Source organism: Emydura macquarii, unplaced genomic scaffold, assembly GCF_026122565.2.
Source record: "Emydura macquarii macquarii isolate MOO-44397 ecotype Brisbane River unplaced genomic scaffold, CSIRO-AGI_Emac_v2 contig_799, whole genome shotgun sequence".
Taxonomy (NCBI): domain Eukaryota; kingdom Metazoa; phylum Chordata; order Testudines; family Chelidae; genus Emydura; species Emydura macquarii.
The window spans coordinates 237,556-254,375 of NW_027130936.1; the positions used below are offsets into that span (position 1 = coordinate 237,556).

Genomic DNA, 16,820 nt, shown 5'->3' on the forward strand with positions numbered 1-16,820 from the left:
TCGACCCCAGCAACTTCCTGTGGCAGTGAGTTCCACAGCTCACTGTTTCACATATGTAATTATTTCCTTTGATCGCTTTTGAATTTCTCACCTTTCAATTTCTTTGAATTTCTTTTTCCCTGAGACAGGGAGAACAGCCGTGCGTGATTTCGATTCAGTATTTTTTGTATTTCTGTTGTGTCCCCTGTTGTCTGTGTCTCCTTTCTAAGGTAAACAATCCCAATCTTTTCAGTCTATCTGCATAGGAGATTTTTTCCAGGCCCTTGATTGCTCTTGGTGCACTTCGCTGAACCTGCTCCGGTTCTGCAATGTCCTTTTGGAGAGGGGGTGACGAGCGTTGCGTACAGTAACCTGGATAAGGCCTCATCATTGATTTAGAACAGGGTACTGTGTTTTCAGCATTATTCTCCGTCCTATTCTTTATGCATCCTAACCTCTTGTTTTTTTACCGCAGCTGCACACTGAGCAGATTGTCAGGGAGCCGTTTCCAGTGACACCTCTCTTGCATCCCACTTTGCCTTGTTGCTTTAATTTTACCCACTGGTCTGGTAGCTAGGCAGCTCTGAAGGCCTTGGGGGCGGGAGGGAATCCCAGCAGAGGAAGCAGATGGTGCAAAGCTCTTTCCCTGCTCTGTGGTAGCCCTCAGGCAGGATGTGGAGGCAGTGAAGGAAATACCCCATTAGTGGAGAGAATCATTGCAGCCTCCCAGGGCTTGGGGATGTCCTATGGTCCAGTGGCGTGAGGAGGAAAGGCAGGCCAGACTTAGCTGGCTGCTGGTGGGACAGGATGGGCTGCGTCTCCAGCTGGGCTTTTCCTCTCCTGCCAGGGGAATTAACCCCTTCCCCACTGTCACCTGACAGGACGGTGGGACTGTTGGCTCCATTCCCAGACCCACTTGGTTGCAACATTTTGGGGGTGAGGGGAGGAGAAGAGGGCGGATGTGTTCCCTTCATCTTCCAATGGGAGGGGTGTGCTGCTTCCTCCTCGGATCCCCCAGTGTGCCAAAGTCGCTGGTGATCTGTATGCGTGGGACAGAAGTCATCCCTGGAGTAATGCTGTTCAAGTCAAGCTCAGCAGAGGAATTGCCCAGAGGGACTGGAATCCTGCAGGCCCAGGGGTTATTGTGGGTGGAAAAGCGCACGAAGCAGTGGCACTAGTCACCACGATTCACTCTTCTGAGGGCCTGGCTATACATACAGCGCTGCTGCAGCGCGTACGGTGACGATGCTGTACGCCAAGGCATAATAAAACCACTCCTGTGGGCGGCAGTAACTGTCCGCACCGGCGCTTATGTTGGTGTAACTTACGTCACTCGGGGTGATTTATTCACACCCCACGAGCAACTAAGTTATGCTGACATGGGCTGTAGTGTGGCCATAGCTTGAGTCTCAATGGATTTCACTGGATGACATTGGGAGGGTGGGCGGGGGGCTTAACTGCTGGGCCGATGAATCCTGGCCTGGCCGATGAACTAGCTGTCTGTGTTCCGTCGGGTATCGCTCTTCTGCGCTGACATGCGGCATCTCGCAGTCTCTCTGCCCCAGGGATCCCGCTCCCTCCCAGCTCGGTTCTTGGCGCACGTGTAGTTGCAGAGCTTTCCCGTCTGAGCCTGGGCCCGTGTTTCCCAAAGCTTGGGTGGGTGCAGCTGAGCGTGCGGGGTCCCCCAGGGGAGCCGGGTGCCCATCTGGACAGAGGTGTCTCGATGGGTCTGTGTCGGAGCCCCCAGCTCTGAGCGCTTCCTGTGCTCCAGCGGGGTGCGTTTGGGGATGAGCATGCAATTGGGGGGTCCAGGGCCACCACAGGTTAGGCTGGACAGAGGCAGGTCGAAAGTGGGAGGCACTCAGGCGGCGGCAGCGTGTGCACCTGGTGCAGTCTCCACTGATGCTGCCTGCCACACTCGGTGCACAGCTGACGGGGTGGAGAGCAAGGCCAGGGTTGTGGGCTTGGGTCGGGGAAGGTTCGGGAGGTGATGGAGGCACAGACTCAGCAGCGCACAGCTGTCTGGGTGTGCCTGGCATGTACAGGTTGAGTGCAGAAATCAGAAGCTCCTGTAATAAGGTGGGGGCTCCACTCTCCCCAGTTAAGGGCAGCAGAGGAGATGTAGAACTTGGGGAGCAGAGGGGTGCCTGGAACTGGCACCGTGCACCAGCGCTGCGGGGTTGAAAAGCCCTTTCTCTAGCTGAGTGGAGGTTCCCGTAGAGCTACCAGGGCTCGGAGCAAGTGATTGGAGCAGACGCACTCTCCACAGTTGGCTCTGGCATTTCCCCTTCCCGTCACAGCGCCCAGAGCCCAGGCTGAGCCCCCAGAGGAATCCGTGGGGTGCCCAAGAATCCTCTTTCATGCCCACTCACTCAGCAAAGCTCCTTCGGCTTTTCCCTCCCTAAACCCAGTGGGGGAGAGAGGTCCAGGCTCCAGGGCTGTCTTGCCCAGGGTTCCTGCTACAGTGATTGGCGGAGGAGCCACGTGCTTTGTTTCTGGGGAAGGAAGCGTAACCCCGGGGTTGACACCCGTGTCAGGGAACCGTGAGAAGGGGGTGGCTACGCCCACTGCTTTCAGGAGCTGGAGAGAGGAAGATGCACGTGGAGCACTGCTGCTTAGCCAAGCCCTGACCCCGAAACAGCTGCTGCCAGGGTGGAGTCGGGATTCCCGGCCAGCAGTGTGCTAGGCTGCAGTAAGATCACCACGCTGCTGGGGGAGGATTCCAGTTTCTGGCTTTCCCTCAGGAGCTGTGCTCCAGGGGAAGTTTGCCGAGAGAGTCTCCCGCAGGGTCAGGATCCCCACGAAGCACGGTTGGGGGCAGAGTGCACTGTCTCCAGATCTCCATCCAATCTCCTCCGTCTCGCACTTCCACCAGCGACTAAAACCAACCAAAACGAACCGCAGCGCCGGCTCCCCAGAGCCCTTCGCCCCTCCCAGAGATGCTCTCAGCTTTCCACGGGCGGTGCTGGCTTCCCAAGAGGAGAGCTGAGGTCTCAGCCAGGGCGGTAATTTCCCCAAATTACCCTGCATGCTTTGCTTTCTGCTGTATCTAGTTTATTCCCCCCACCCCCCTGTGGCACTAAAATCCCTGTTGATCTAATTCAAGCAAACCAAGATATCCAGCGGGGAGGCAGCAAAGCATGACCGGAGGGAGACCCTCGGGCTCGGGCAAGGGGACAAGCTGCTGTGTTGCTAAAATTGTGGGGCATCATCCTCTGACCCAGGAAATGAGGGTTGGCCGGGCACGAAGCTGGGGAAATGAGGGGTTCAGGTCTTTCTGGGCGGGGTAAGCTGAGGGGTCAAGCCGGGCAGGATGAAGGATTTTGTGAGGGCTAGTGACAGGACGATTTCTGGGCTGGCCTCTCAAACCACCACAGGTTCATTGAGCTGAGGGCGTGTGGGAAGTCCCTGGCGGTGACCAGCGCCCTCTGCAGGAGAAGTGGGGCCTGGCAGCTGTGCTGAGGATTGTGCCCTTTGCTATCCCTTGGACCAGCAGCTGATCGGGGCAGCCCCCAGCCGGTTCATGTGTGCTGTGCAGCGCCTAGCGCACTGTGGCCTTGACCCCTACCTCTAGGATGCTATTGCAATGCCAACAATAATAAGTCACTTCAGTGGGCAATTGGATTTCAGGGCAGGGCTGGGGGCTGGGTGCGTCCTTGCAGTGTTCTGGGACAGAGGGAGGTCTGGGGTCCCCGGGCTCATGGCAGGGCTCTTTGGTCTCTTCTTCAGCCCGTGATGCCCTCCCCGTTGCTTCGTGCTCTGCTGCCCGTCCTGCATGGCCAATGCAGAGCGCTGGAGAACTGGGCATGCCCAGGTTAGCAGGTTACCTTTAGGGGGATGGTCCCCTGGCACATGGGCTTTTCCCTTCTACCTTAGGCCTGACTCCGAGCGTAAGGAGCAAGAATCCCATGGCTGGTCCCCTCGGTCCGGCTCGACGCAGCTGTCTCCAGCCTCTGGATCTCTGCGGAGTTCCCCTCACTGGCCTCTGCCCGGGCTCAGCCTTTCTCCTCGGCAGCTCCCTGGCGATGGCACGAGCCTGCCTGCCCTTTAATGCAAACTCTGCCAGTGACTGTGCACTCGCCTGGCAGCACTTAAAGGGCTGGGTCCTGTGGGGGACGGGAGGGCAGGCTGTTTCCTCCCCTTCCCTTGGCTGCAGCGCCCCCGGGTCTGGCCCAAAGAGAAGGGGAAAGCGTGACGGGTCTAACAAAGCCTGTAAAGGCCAAGGATCCTTTTGGCTCTTCTCCTGGCCGCTCCCCACCTCCATCACTCCCCTCAGCCCCCACTGCTCTCTCCCGTCCCCGCGCTGTCTCAGCCCCGCACCCAGGAGATGAGCAGGGCTGCCGGGCCTGACTGCCTGCTCTGCCCGGCAGAGCTTTGACTCCCCTGGTGGGGCCCTGGCTCTGGGCGGGGGAGGCTGTGGAAAGTGGCACCCAGAGACTGAAGAAAGGAGACGGAACCGGGGCGGGGGGGAGAGGAGAGAAACATGCTGACGAAAGCCCCACGCAGCCTATAACTCGATGGAGGGTCCCCCGTGCGCCAGCCACGCTCCTGGGGCTCTTCTACCCCGAGTGCTGGCTGGAGTCTTCCCCACTGCACGTTACAGTGAGAAGGAAGCGCCACAAGCCTGGCTTCTTGGAAGCCTGGGTGGGCGAGTGAGGCAGGTGGCGGCGCCGATAACTGATTCCAGGCGGGGGCCCTTGCTGGAGGCAGGATCATTTGCATGGCAGGAGCCTATGGCGGCTCACCTGAGAGCGGGGCCCCTTTGGCTGGGCCGTAGGCAGAGACTGTCCCAGCCTCAGACTCAGTAGAAGAGACCAGGGCTATTTATCCCTGAGGCACAGAGACAAAGTGACCGTCCCAAGGCTGCGGGGAATGCAGATCTCCTGAATCCCAGGCCAGTGCCTCAGCCGGTTCTCGGGTGGTTTGACTGAGCCAGGCAGGCGCGTGGGGAGATACCAGATTAGATGAAGCGATGGCCTGATCCAGCGCGGCTCCTGGGCTGTCTGAGCCGGTGCAGCAGGCAAGCAGAGTTTGACACCCCCCCTCCCCACCCCACCAGAAGGAAAAGTGCCAGGAGCTCCATGGAGTCCCCGGCGGACCTTGCTGTTGCTGTTGCGGGTGGAAGGTGCTCGGATGCTGCGGTGATGGCAGTGCTGTAAAGCCCCCGGTGGCTGGGGTGCTGGTGCTGAGCTTGGCCCTGGCTGCAGCTCTGTTCCCGATGGGCCCCGCCCGGAGCCCCCCGCTTCCACCAGCAGCTCCTGCTGAGTTTTGTGTCTCTTTCTTTTCAGCTCGGGGCAGCTGCTGCCAGACGTGAAGATTCCCTTTGCCAAGGACCCCGGGGCCTCGCTCTGCCCAGCCTGTCGCCCCTGCTGATTCTCCGGGATCCCGCCTCGGAGCACAGATGCCCTGCCCATTGCTTATCCTGGGCCTGCTGGCGCTGGGGCCAGCCGGTGAGTGGGGCTGCTCAGGAGGGGGGGTGGGGCACAACCACGGTACAGGGCCCTACGTGAGACCTTCGGGCTGGGTTACAATGCCTCATAGGCTGCCGTAGGCCCGGGTCCCAGTGCCAGGGGGGCCAATGGGGGCTTTGCCTCGAGAGGAGCAGGATCGGGCCCTCTCCGTGGTGCCGACTCCTGAGATGTGTGTTGTGCGTGTCGGGATTTCAGAGGCGGCTGGAGCTCGTCTGGCGATTACGCGAGACCCTCCCGCCCGGCAGAGTCTCTCCCCTCTGCTCCCGGCCCTTGCAGGACGCTTCCGCTTCCTCCTCCCCCTTCCCTGCAGCACCCAGCCTGGGAAGGGGCAGAGGGCAGGTGAAGAAGCCGCGGGAGCTGCCGGGAAGGGAGGAGGGCCCTGCTGCAGCTCTCCCAGGCCTGGGGGAGAGGGTGAACCCCAGGAGGAGCAGCGGTGAGGCTCCAGGGGGCAGAACTGTTGGCAGGAACAGGATTAATTGTTGGGCAGATGTGGGGTGAGAACTCCTGCAGGAGGGGCCAGACCACCTCCCCCAGCGTACATGGGATGTTGACGGCGCTGGGGGTGGGCAGGGGAGGCAGCCAGGAGCAGATGGACTGAAGAACCGCAATAGTCTCTGGCCCAGAAAATCATGAGATGTTTTTGTCTTTAGAAGCGGGTTTGGGATCTGTTGAGGCTGGCGGTGCTGCTTCTGGGGCATCTGATAGCCGTCCAGGCACCCACAACTGCCCGGGCTGTCTCCCCTACAACCCAGGAGCTCTGTGACTGACTGGGTCCCAAATAAATGGGTACCACCGAGTCCTAAATGCTGCTCCTCGAGGAAGGAGCTGGGGAGAGCAAACGTGCTTCCTGCCAGAGGTCTGCTGTGCTCTCCATGTGGCTTGGACCACATCCCAGGCGGCTGCACCCCATGAGGCTTGGATCCGTTATTAAAGAGCTGCTCCTTCCTTTGACCCCAGGGAAGTCTCTGAGGAACAGATGTTCTCATGACACTTCTCGGCTTTCAGCTGGGCTGTCATGGGAACGGCCTTTCTGGCTGCTTCCTCACCTGGCCGAAACCTCAACCAAGATAGTGTTTGTTTCCTGTTTTGGGTGTAAACGCAGGTAGGTTTTGACTTCCCTAGAGGCCCAGCCCCTAGCTGTGGTTCTCGGGGGATGCGATGGGGGTGGTGGGGAGACATTGTGGCAGCAAAGGGCAGAGGCAGGCAGAGTGCCGGGGCGGGAAGCTTGCTCACCAGCAGCCCTTGCTACACCATTGGGAAAGAGGTGGCTTGGTTCCCCCCCGCGCCCATGGCAAAGGGAGGCTGGCAGGGCAGCACCAGAGCCATGGCCCAGTTTTGCCGGTCGCTCTAATGGCCTCCGTGCTTGTGCTCCCGGGAGCTCCGACAACTGGCTCATAGCTGGGAATTCTCCACCAGGGCCGCTGGACTGGGGCAGCCCCAGCTTGACCCATCACTGCCAGAGCAGCCCCATTAGGTCACGTCATCCCTCTCCGAGGCTCCGCTCCGGAGTAGCAGCAAGACCAGCTGAATTCAGGTGGCGTCGTTTGCCCCACCTCCAGTCCCGCAGGAGCTGGCTGGCTGGCGATGCGCCGTGGAAGCGAGGGGCTGGGGGCCGAGGCTCCGGCGGTGCGGCTCTGGTCCGGTTCAGAGCCAGGCCGGTTTGTGCTTTGCAGCGGTGTTCCCGGCAGGCCTGGTGGGGCAGGGCTGAGTGTGGGAAACTGCAGTCCTGCTCAGAGCAGGGGTCGCTGCTGGGCTGGGGACAGGGTGCAATGGCGGGTGGGGGAGGGGACCAGAACAGCTGGGAGCACTGGACAGGGCTGAGCCATCTGGCAGCTTTCCTCTTCCCAGACTTGGTTTTAAGGCTAGCTGGGACAGCGCCCGGAGAGGGAGAGACGGGGCAGGTGATGCAGGGTCACTCCCTGACGTGGCTGGAGCTTTGATAAAGTCAAATGCCTGGCTCCATCTAGTGTTGGAGAAGGCGTCTCGCGCGCCGGCCGTGGGGTGTTATTCCAGCTCGCAAGGACTGACCTGGTTGCTGCGTGGGGCCTGCTCATTGCCTGACGCCAGGGGCAGCTGCCGCGTGGGAGGAGTCCGGAGGGGTGTCGCCCCCTCTGCTTCCGTTGCTGGCATCCTTTTCAGATTTTGGTTTTTCTTGAAACAGCTAAACGGCCAGGGGAGCCTGGCATGAAAAGTGAACAAACGTCCTATCACGTAAAATCCATGAGGCGCTGCTTCTCCCTTCCCTCCTTTTCTTTTTCTCTAGCCTCCACTTTTCCCTGTGCTGTGCTGGCTTTCCTTCGCTTTCTTCCTTTGGCCTGCGTTCCCCATGCACGAGTTAGTCCATTATTTTTCCTCCTTTTAAAATATTTCACTCCCTCTCTTTTTCCCTCTAAAATCTTTCTCTCAGGGCACGTCTACACTACAAAATGAAGATGACCTAAGTTATGTTGACGTACAGCTGCTGCAGTAATTAAATCGCTTTTATGTGTCCACACCACGCTCCTTGTGTCGACGGTGCGGGCCCTCACTTAGCAGCATTTGCATCGATGCAGAGAGCATCGTGGGTAGTTATTCCACCGCGCAACTCACCACCACCTGGTGCAAGGTATTTTGGGAAGGGTTTGCAAAGCCTCATGGGGGCAAATGAGTCCCGCAGGGGTGACTGGGTACGGGGTTCAATGTCCTATGATGCAGTTTTCTCCATCCTATAATGTTATCTGCATCCCATAATGTTTCGTGCCTCTTTTCAAAAGCCCACACACCTGCACATTTGCTGTCTCTGTGAGAAAGGTGGATCCTGGACAACTCTTCAGTATTGTGCTGACCGTCAGGAACACAACACACCTGGTCCTTCAGTATTTTTGGAGCTGTGAGGGATCTGCTGATGCCTTTGCAGGCTGCCTTGCTGACTGATGTTGAAAGAAACAATTCAGGATTGCTGATAGCACACGGAGGAGTGTTGGTTTTGGGCCCGAGAAACAAGCACTGACTGGTGGGATCGCATCGATATGCAGGTGTGGGGTGAGGAGCAGTGGCTGCAGAACTGTCAGATGAGCAAGGCCACATTCATGGACCCGTGTGCGCCGCTCGCCTCAGCCCTCCAGCACAGCCACACCAACATGCGAGTTGTACTGACAGTGGACAAGCCGGTGGCGATCACTGTGTGGAAGCTGGCCACGCCAGATTGCTACCGATCAGTCGGGAATCAATTTGGACTTGGGAACTCCACCACGGGTATTGCTGTGATGCAGGGCCATTAATCGCATCCTGCTACAAAGGACTGTGACTCTGGGCAATGTACATGAAATTGGGTTGGATGAATGGACTATAAAATGGATGGAGAGCTGGCTAGAACATCGGGTTCAACGGGTAGTGATCAATGGCTCCATGTCTAGCTGGCAGCCGGTCACAAGCGGAGTGCCCCAGGGGTCGGGCCTGGGGCTGGTTTTGTTCAACATTTTCATTAATGATCTGGAGGATGGGGTAGATTGCACCCTCAGCAAGTTTGCAGATGACACTAAGGTAGAGGAAGTGGTAGATACCCTGGAAGGAAGGGATAGGATACAGGGTGACCTAAACAAATTGGAGGATTGGGCCAAAAGAAATCTGATGAGGTTCAACAAGGATAAGTGCAGAGTCCTGCAGTTAGGACGGAAGAATCCCATGCACAGCTACAGACTGGGGACTCACGGGCTAGGCAGCAGTTCTGCAGAAAAGGACCTGGACAAGAAGTGGACAAGAAGCTGGATATGAGTCAGCAGTGTGCCCTGGCTGTCAAGAAGGCTAATAGCATATTGGGCTGCATTAGTAGGGGCATTGCCAGCAGATTGTGAGGAAGTGATTATTGGGCCCCCCCTACAACTATTCGGCATTGGTGAGGCCGCATTTGGAGAATATTGTGTCCAGTTTTTGGCCCCACTAGGAGGGTGGTGAAGCACTGGAATGGGTTTCCTAGGGAGGTGGTAGAATCTCCATCTTTAGAGGGTTTTAAGCTGCGGCTTGACAAAGCCCTGGCTGGGATGATTTAGCTGAGGTTAGTCCTGCTTTGAGCAGGGGGTTGGACTAGATACCTCCTGAGGTCCCTTCCAACTCTAATCTTCTATGATTCTATTTAATAGTGGCTGATTTTGCAGTAATGGGTTCCTGAACTGCGGTGGGGTGATAGATGGCACGCATATCCCTATTTTTGGCACCAGATCACTTTGCCATGGAGAACAGAAAGGGCTACTTTTCTATGGTATTGCAAGTGCGAGTGGATCACCGGGGCTGCTTTACTGACATCAACGTGGGCTGGTCAGAGAAGATGCATGACGCACACATCTTTAAAAACACAGGTCTGTGCAGAAAGCTGCAAGCAGGGATTTTCTTTCCAGACCAGTGGATTACCACTGGGGATGTTGAAATGGCAGCAGTGATCCTGGGAGACCCAGCCTACCCATTACTCCCATGGCTCATGAAGGCATACACCAGCCACCTCGTCAGCAGCAAGGAAAGCTTCAACGACAGGCTTGGCAGGTGCAGAATGACAGCTGCATCTGCCTTTGGCTGTTTGAAAGGCTGCTGGTGCTGTCTACTCAGAAGATTAGACCTCAGTGAATAAAATATCCCCATGGTTAGATTTGCTGGCTGCACACTTCATAATAACTGTGAAGCAAAGGGGGAGAAGTTTTTGTCGGAGTGGAGCATGGAGGTGGAACGGCTGTCTGCTGATTTTGAGTAGCCAGATACCAGGGTATAGGAAGAGCTCATTGGGGAGCTATACAGCTCAGGGAGGGCTTTGAAAGGCCAATTCAGTAGTGAGCCACAGTAATGTGTGTTGCTGTAGTGTACTCTGCTTGGCTTTGCTTTTTAGCTCCCTGGTATGAACCTTGTGATGAGTGCTGTGTGTGTGGTAATCTAACATTGCAAATGCACCTACTGCTATTATCTGTGAATGATGTCAGCCCCAGCCCACACATGTCGTGAATTAACAGATGAATTAAGTTTCCATAAATAGACTTTTATTTCAAACACATGCAAACAAAAAGAACTGCAGCTGAATGAAGCTGTATAAATACAGGGGAAATAACCCTTCAAGGGGAAAGAACAGTCATTCTCATTTCTAACACACACCCCAACTGTGCCTCTCACAAGTCAGCATATGTGCAGCTGTGATCGTGTGTTCTCTCCCACGGTGCCGTGGTAGGGGTACTGCAGCGGCCTGAACACACATGGAATATGGAGGGTCCCAGAATGCAGTTATTGGTAGGCTGCAGTGGGAGGCGAGCACGGGTGACTTGGAACTGAAGGTCTATGAGAGTCTCCAGGGTGTCTGTCTGATGCTTGAGAGGTGCTATCAAAGCCTGCTGCGCGACTCTGTCCTTTTGCTGCACGTTTCTCCTCTCCACAATCTCCCTTTCCATTATGTCCGTGAGGATGATCTTCCCTCTGCTCCGTATCCACAGCACCAGAGGCTTTCAGGATCTCTTGGAACATGTCATCCCGTGTCCTCTTTCTTCTTCTCCTTATCTAGCCCAGCCGCTCCACTCTGCTGGTGTGGATGGAGGGACCCTCAAGGCCACATTTCCAGCTGTGAAAGACACAGTGCCCAGTGATCCTATTGTGAGTGTATTCACTCCCCTTGCTTCAGACAAGTGACAAGCACTACATTCTCACGTCCCGTTGGGATTTATAGAGCACAGCGGCAGTCTCAGCCATGGCGGGTACGGCCTGGGGAAGCAGGCAATTTGGGACAATAAGGGGGAAAAGCACATGGGCATCAGTATAGGCGGATAGGGCAGTTGATCTGAATGTTGACACCATTTTCCACAGGCAGCGTGATGGTAGCTGACATCTCACTGCGAAGGCAATGGAGGCTGAAAGGGAACAGCTCCTGCACATTGTTCGGCTGCACATCGGGTCGTATGCTGCAGGCCTGGGTGCTGCATTGGTGTCGTCTGAAATAATTGCTGAGTGGTGTGGGAAAGTGTCCTGCCGGGGTGGAAGAAACAAGGCAGCCTTCCCCAGAAACCTTTGGCAGAGGATTGCAGATATCTCCAGGAACGTTTCCTCAAGATCTCGATGGAGGATTCATGGGACATCCCGGTGTGCATAAACAAACTGTTCTGTAGGGCCTCCCCGCCTAGCTGTGCAGGGGTATGAGAAGCAGCTGGCAACTGTCCCTCTAGTGGTTATTTCACTATTACTTCTAGCCTGATTTGAAAAAATAGCAAAGAAACAGCTGTGTCCCTGCTGCATACTTACCCGAGGTTCCTTCCCTGCGCCAGGCTGGCCGGTGCTGGCTGGTAGAGAGTTACTCCACTGCTCCAGCATCAGAAAGGGGTCCTGGCTTGCCATGCCACTGGATCCCTCAGTTGCCTGTCTCCCTACTCCTCCTCTTCCTCACCCAACACCTCCTCACTGTGCACTGCAGGGCCTGTGACTCGAGCTCCCCCAAAGCATCCACCGGGAGCTTGGAGGTGGTGGCGGTGTCACTGCCGAGGGTGGCGCGCAGCTTTGTAGAAGCAGCATGTCTGCAGCTCTACACTTGAGCAACTGCTCACGCGGCACTGCTGCGTGTCCCTGCTTAGCCCTTCTCCCCCGGGCCTCGGGCGATCGGCTCAGATGTGTCGCTGTTTCTATGGCTGGGTCGGAGCTGTGTCTGCACAGTCTCTTCTCCGCACAGACCCAGGAGATCCACCACCACCACCTCCAGTGTAGGCCAGGCAGGAGCGCGTTTGCGGTGTCGGCTGGGTAGTTGCTATGTGAACCCTCCATGCCAACCAAAGAGGAAACAGAATTTCAAAAATTTGCAGGCTTTGAAAGGGAAGGGGCGTGTACCTGGTTGCTGGGCAGCAGAGTTCAAAACGGTGACCAGAGCGGTCACGGTGGGGCATTGTGGGACACCTCTTGGAGGCCACTAAAGTTGACATTAGTAACGCAGTGTCTGCACTGACCCTGCATTGACTTAACTACGTCAACCTGAGCACCTCGCGGGGGTGGGGTTATTAAGTCGCCGTAGCGGGCGAGCTACGTCTGCACAAGTGACTTTGTAGTGTAGACGCTTTTAGCGCTAGATCAACATAAGCTGCCTGGTGTCGACTTAATTCTGGCGTGTAGGCCAGGCCATGTTCACCACTGGATGTTTTCGAAATCCCCCTTTCTCCCCATCTCTCTCTTTTCTGTCGATCCTTGTTTAAAAGAGATGGGAGGCTGGTAAAAGCTGCACTGGCAGAGCTGCATGCTGTTGGAAAGTGCTGTTTGGGAAGGCTCGCCCTGTCCCTTTGCCGGGCCCGAGGCCATGGAAAGGCAGTTGGGTGAATTGTGAGGCAGGGAATGATTGCACTGTGGAGCCGGTTGAAGTAGATGTTGTCTAACGCAAGCCACCCACGATGGGAAACGAGCAGAAGGGATGAAATTTACAAAATTGCATTCATCCTGAGACATTATGGCCAGGGCATTAGAGCCGGATTCAAAAGGACTCCTGCCTGAGAGGGGGGCCACACGCAAGGCCGTGCCATCTGTTGTTGGAATGAGATCGTGGGAGTGGAAAGGGATCCATGGGGAACATACAGGAAACCTCACGTTGGTTCTGAAACGGTTGCAGTAGAGTAGGAAAGAACAGTGTTTTCCTCCTGAATCAAGTTACTTCTTTAGGGCAAAGCATGTGTGTGTGTAAACGTGCACGCACCCTTCAGTGAGAAAACATGAGCCATTGAGAATGAGCGTTCCTCTAAATGCCCAAAGACAGCTGGTGCCTAAGGCACTGTCCTAGCACTTGGGAGATATGGGTTTTCCTCTCAGCTCTGCCATTGATCTGCTGGGTGACCTTGGACAAATCATGTCCCCGCTCTGTGCCTCAGTTTCCCCTCCCATCCTTTGTCTCTTGTTTCTTTAACTTGTAAGCCCTTTGGAGCAGGGACTGTCTCACTATGTGTTTGTACAGCACCTTGCACAATGGGGTCCTGATTTCAGCTGGAGCCACTAGGTGTTTGTGGAATATCAATAATAATGTTTTGGGGCTGATACCTCTCTTGTCTCTTCAGCGATTGGTTTTAATCTCTGCTATATGTTGGTATACAACATGCGAATGTGAGCCGGCTCTCCAGATTGCCTCTGAAAGCAGAGACACAACCGAGGGTGAAATCTGTGTAGACTCTTTCCCGAGAGGAAAATTACAGCCACGGTGGGAGCCCTGGGTATAAAACTAGATCACTGCCACAGTTAGTCCCCGTTCAGGATGGCTGAGCATGGTGGCAGATGGGAGCCTGTCCCTCTTTCTCCAGAAGGAAGAGGCTTTCGGCAGAGGATGGTTGTTTGGTGCAGGGCATGCTGCTAGCAATATCACAGAGCTGGCATGCAAGGCTGTGACTTGGATTATAGGCACATGGCCTAGGCAGAAGTTACTGCCAGGAATACTCTGCAGCAATACAGAGCTGAGCTGAGGAGAGGGTCCCCCTCCCTCCCTGGGGTTTGGAGACTGACGCGGTAGCTGCGATTCCCCTCCAGCAGCGCCATCTGCGGGTCTTTGTCATTGGAAGAGGGTTCACTTAGCGGGGGTGGCCAGCTGAGGGCAGCAGTGCCACAGATGTGGGTGTGGATGCTGTGATTTAGCAGGGCCTTCTTTGGAATCACGCCACCCTGCACTGTATTCCTGTGAGCTCCCACGAGCTAACCAGAGTCAGGCTGGGTTGGGGCGGGGATGGGAGACTCCGAGCACAACTGAGCGCTGCAGGACAGCGGGCTGGCGAATCAGCAGCGGGCACTCTTCCCTGAGGACCAGCCCTGGCCAGCGGTGGGGTGATTGCTCTCATCCTGACCACTGTGATCGTTAAGGACAGAAGAAGCGGGGTTGTTAACCTGGAGTGTCCTGGCCAAATTCCAGCTTTACAAATGACCTTCCCTAAATTCCCCCAGCTGGGGACCGCGTGATCTTTTGTTTCCTGCCCTAAACTGCTGTGTTGTGCTGCCAGGCAGCTGCCACGTGACTCCCCAGAGGTGGGCGTGATCATGATCGTGATGGTGGTGCGTCCAGCACGAGCTTGCCAAACCCAGGCGTGGGGAGCGCTCATTGACGCTACGTGTAGCAAAGGAAATGCAGAGGCACCTCAGCACCTTGGCCCTGGGTGGGTGACGCCGACCTCCCCAGAGGCCCCCGCCCCACATCCGCGTCCAAGCGTCCGTTGAGCACCCAGTCCGGGGGAGGGGAAGCTGGGCTGGGAGGGGCTGTGCCGTGGGCGTGATGTCTTACTGCTGTGTGTCTTTCCTCTCTTCCCCCAGGCGCGGTGGACATCCGGGTCCCCGATGACCCCGTGGTCGCCCTCTTCGGCCGGGACGCCGTCCTCCACTGCTCCTTCGCACCCCACGCCAACTTCAGCCTGGCTGAGCTCAGCCTCATCTGGCAGCTGACGGACACCAAGCGGCTGGTGCACAGCTTTGCCGGTGGGCAGGACCAGCTGGCCGACCAGGGCAGCGGCTATGCCAACCGCACGGCCCTCTTCTACGACCAGCTGCCCCGGGGCAACGTCTCGCTGCTGCTCCGGCGGGTGCAGATCTCCGACGAGGGCAGCTTCACCTGCTTCGTCCGGGTGCAGGACTACAGCAGCGCGGCGGTGACGCTGCAGGTGGCGGGTGAGAGATGGCTGGGGCGGAGCCCCACTCCCCATGGCCCCCGGCATGCCCCATGCTCCCCTGGGGCTTACCCTCGTCTCCTCCCCGCGATCCATTGTCTCACCCCTTCGCCTTCTGCCCTCCCACAGCACCTCTGGCCTGCTCCCCGTTCCCCTCTCTCCCCCTCCATCCCTTGTCCCGTTCCCCTCTGGGGTTCCTGACCCTCTTTCCTGACCCACAGCCGGCCATGGGTAGGGCGGGGGCAGCAGGGGGTTGGTGTCCTGGACTGGGTTTTGTGATTCTCTCTAAGAGGCTGAACTTGAGCCCCAAACCCCCCTCCAGCTCTGGGAAGGGTCAGAATTGGGGCTCCCAGCCACTCCCCAGTTTAGGCCCGTTTCTGCCCCCTCCACATCTGCTCCCCCGCCCCAGGGTCCCCTCTCAGGTGCTGTGGGGGATGGGGAGCACCTAAGTATCTGGACACCCTGCCCTCCCCAGGAGTGCCAGCCGCCAGCCCAGGTAATCCATTGTGGGCTCAGGGAAACAAACCCCGCGGAAACCCTGCAGCCGCCCCCCGTGCAGTCAGCCCTCGCGCTGACACCAGGCAGCAGCTGGGCCTGTGATCCCGGCCAGCCTGGACCGCTCGAAGGGGTGGCCCCAGCCTGCCAGTCCCCGCTGCGGAGAAGCCAGCCCCTTGGCTGGCCCTGGCCTCTGATGTGCTAGACGCTGTTTGCTGTTCATGGACCCCCCCTGGGGCGTGGGGAGGGGTACGTTCCCCGTCCCCAGGTCCCGTTAGAGTAAATGGGAGTCACGTGTGTATTGGATGTGGGGTGAGGCCCCGGGAGCAGGGCTAATGCCCAGCAAGAGGGCTCAGAGGGTGACACTTTTGTGGCGAGTTTCTGCCCGGCTCAGCGTTATGCCTGGCGGGCTGTTAAGCTGTCTGGGGCATCTGCAGCTCCCTGGGTCGTCATCTCCTGGGAAGTGCCATTCCCGGGGCCTCCCAGCAGGGAGCATTGTGGGAAATTTGTCCCAGCATGCTCTTTGCGCTGCTGTACTTCTGAGGAGCAGGGCAGGGTGGGGTGGGAACGGTGGCACGGGTCCCACTGGTGTGATGCCGACTCTGGGGTGTAAATGCCTGGGGGAGGCAGGGGAAGTGACCTTGCATTGCTCAGGAGTGCCCCCTCTGGCCAGCCGGCGAACTTCCATTGCATCACACGGGATCGCCTCTCTCTCCCTTTCAGCTGCGTATTCCAAGCCCAATTTGAACCTGGAGCCCAACAAGAACCTGAAGCCAGGGGACCTGGTGACGGTGACCTGCCACACCTTCCACGGCTATCCTGAGGCCGTGGTGCTCTGGCAGGACGGCCAGGGCAACAACATCACGGAGAACGTCACCACCTCCCAGGTGGCCAACGAGGAAGGGCGCTTCGACGTGCAGAGCGTGCTGCAGGTGGTGCTGGAGCCCAACAGCACCTACTCCTGCCTGGTGCGGAACCCACTGCTGCAGCAGGAGACCCACGCCTCCGTCACCATCACCGGTGAGCTGGGTGGGGTGCGGGGGTGGGGACAGGCCCACAGCCCCACGTCCCGGGGCATCCGGAATTCAGACCCTCAGCCTGGAGCCTTGGCCCTCCGGATAAAACCTAGAGGAGGGTGGAGGGCGTCCTGGAGAATGAGGACTGAGCCCAATCTTCCGCCTAGACTTCAGCCCAGCTTGTCAAAGGGCTAGGAGCTTGCCCAGGCACTGATCTCCCTGCCTTTCCTTTGGCCTCGGCCTGGCCCGGC

At 57.5% G+C, this 16,820-nt stretch overlaps 1 protein-coding gene across 7 annotated transcripts in view; it reads left to right on the forward strand.

The window, feature by feature from the left end:
- Positions 1–16,820, forward strand: part of CD276 (CD276 molecule) — a 61,089-nt gene that overhangs the window by 19,155 nt on the left and 25,114 nt on the right. For 5 of the 7 annotated variants that reach the window (XM_067543189.1, XM_067543194.1, XM_067543192.1 and 2 more), the window contains exons 2-4: positions 5,268–5,429; positions 14,709–15,059; positions 16,277–16,573. In XM_067543189.1, the coding sequence (XP_067399290.1) occupies positions 5,381–5,429; positions 14,709–15,059; positions 16,277–16,573 (697 nt within the window). In that variant the 5' untranslated portion in view covers positions 5,268–5,380. Of the gene's footprint in view, positions 1–5,267; positions 5,430–11,512; positions 11,535–14,441; positions 14,555–14,708; positions 15,060–16,276; positions 16,574–16,820 lie in introns of those variants that run through there. The other 2 variants (XM_067543193.1, XM_067543191.1) reach the window with 2 other exon arrangements.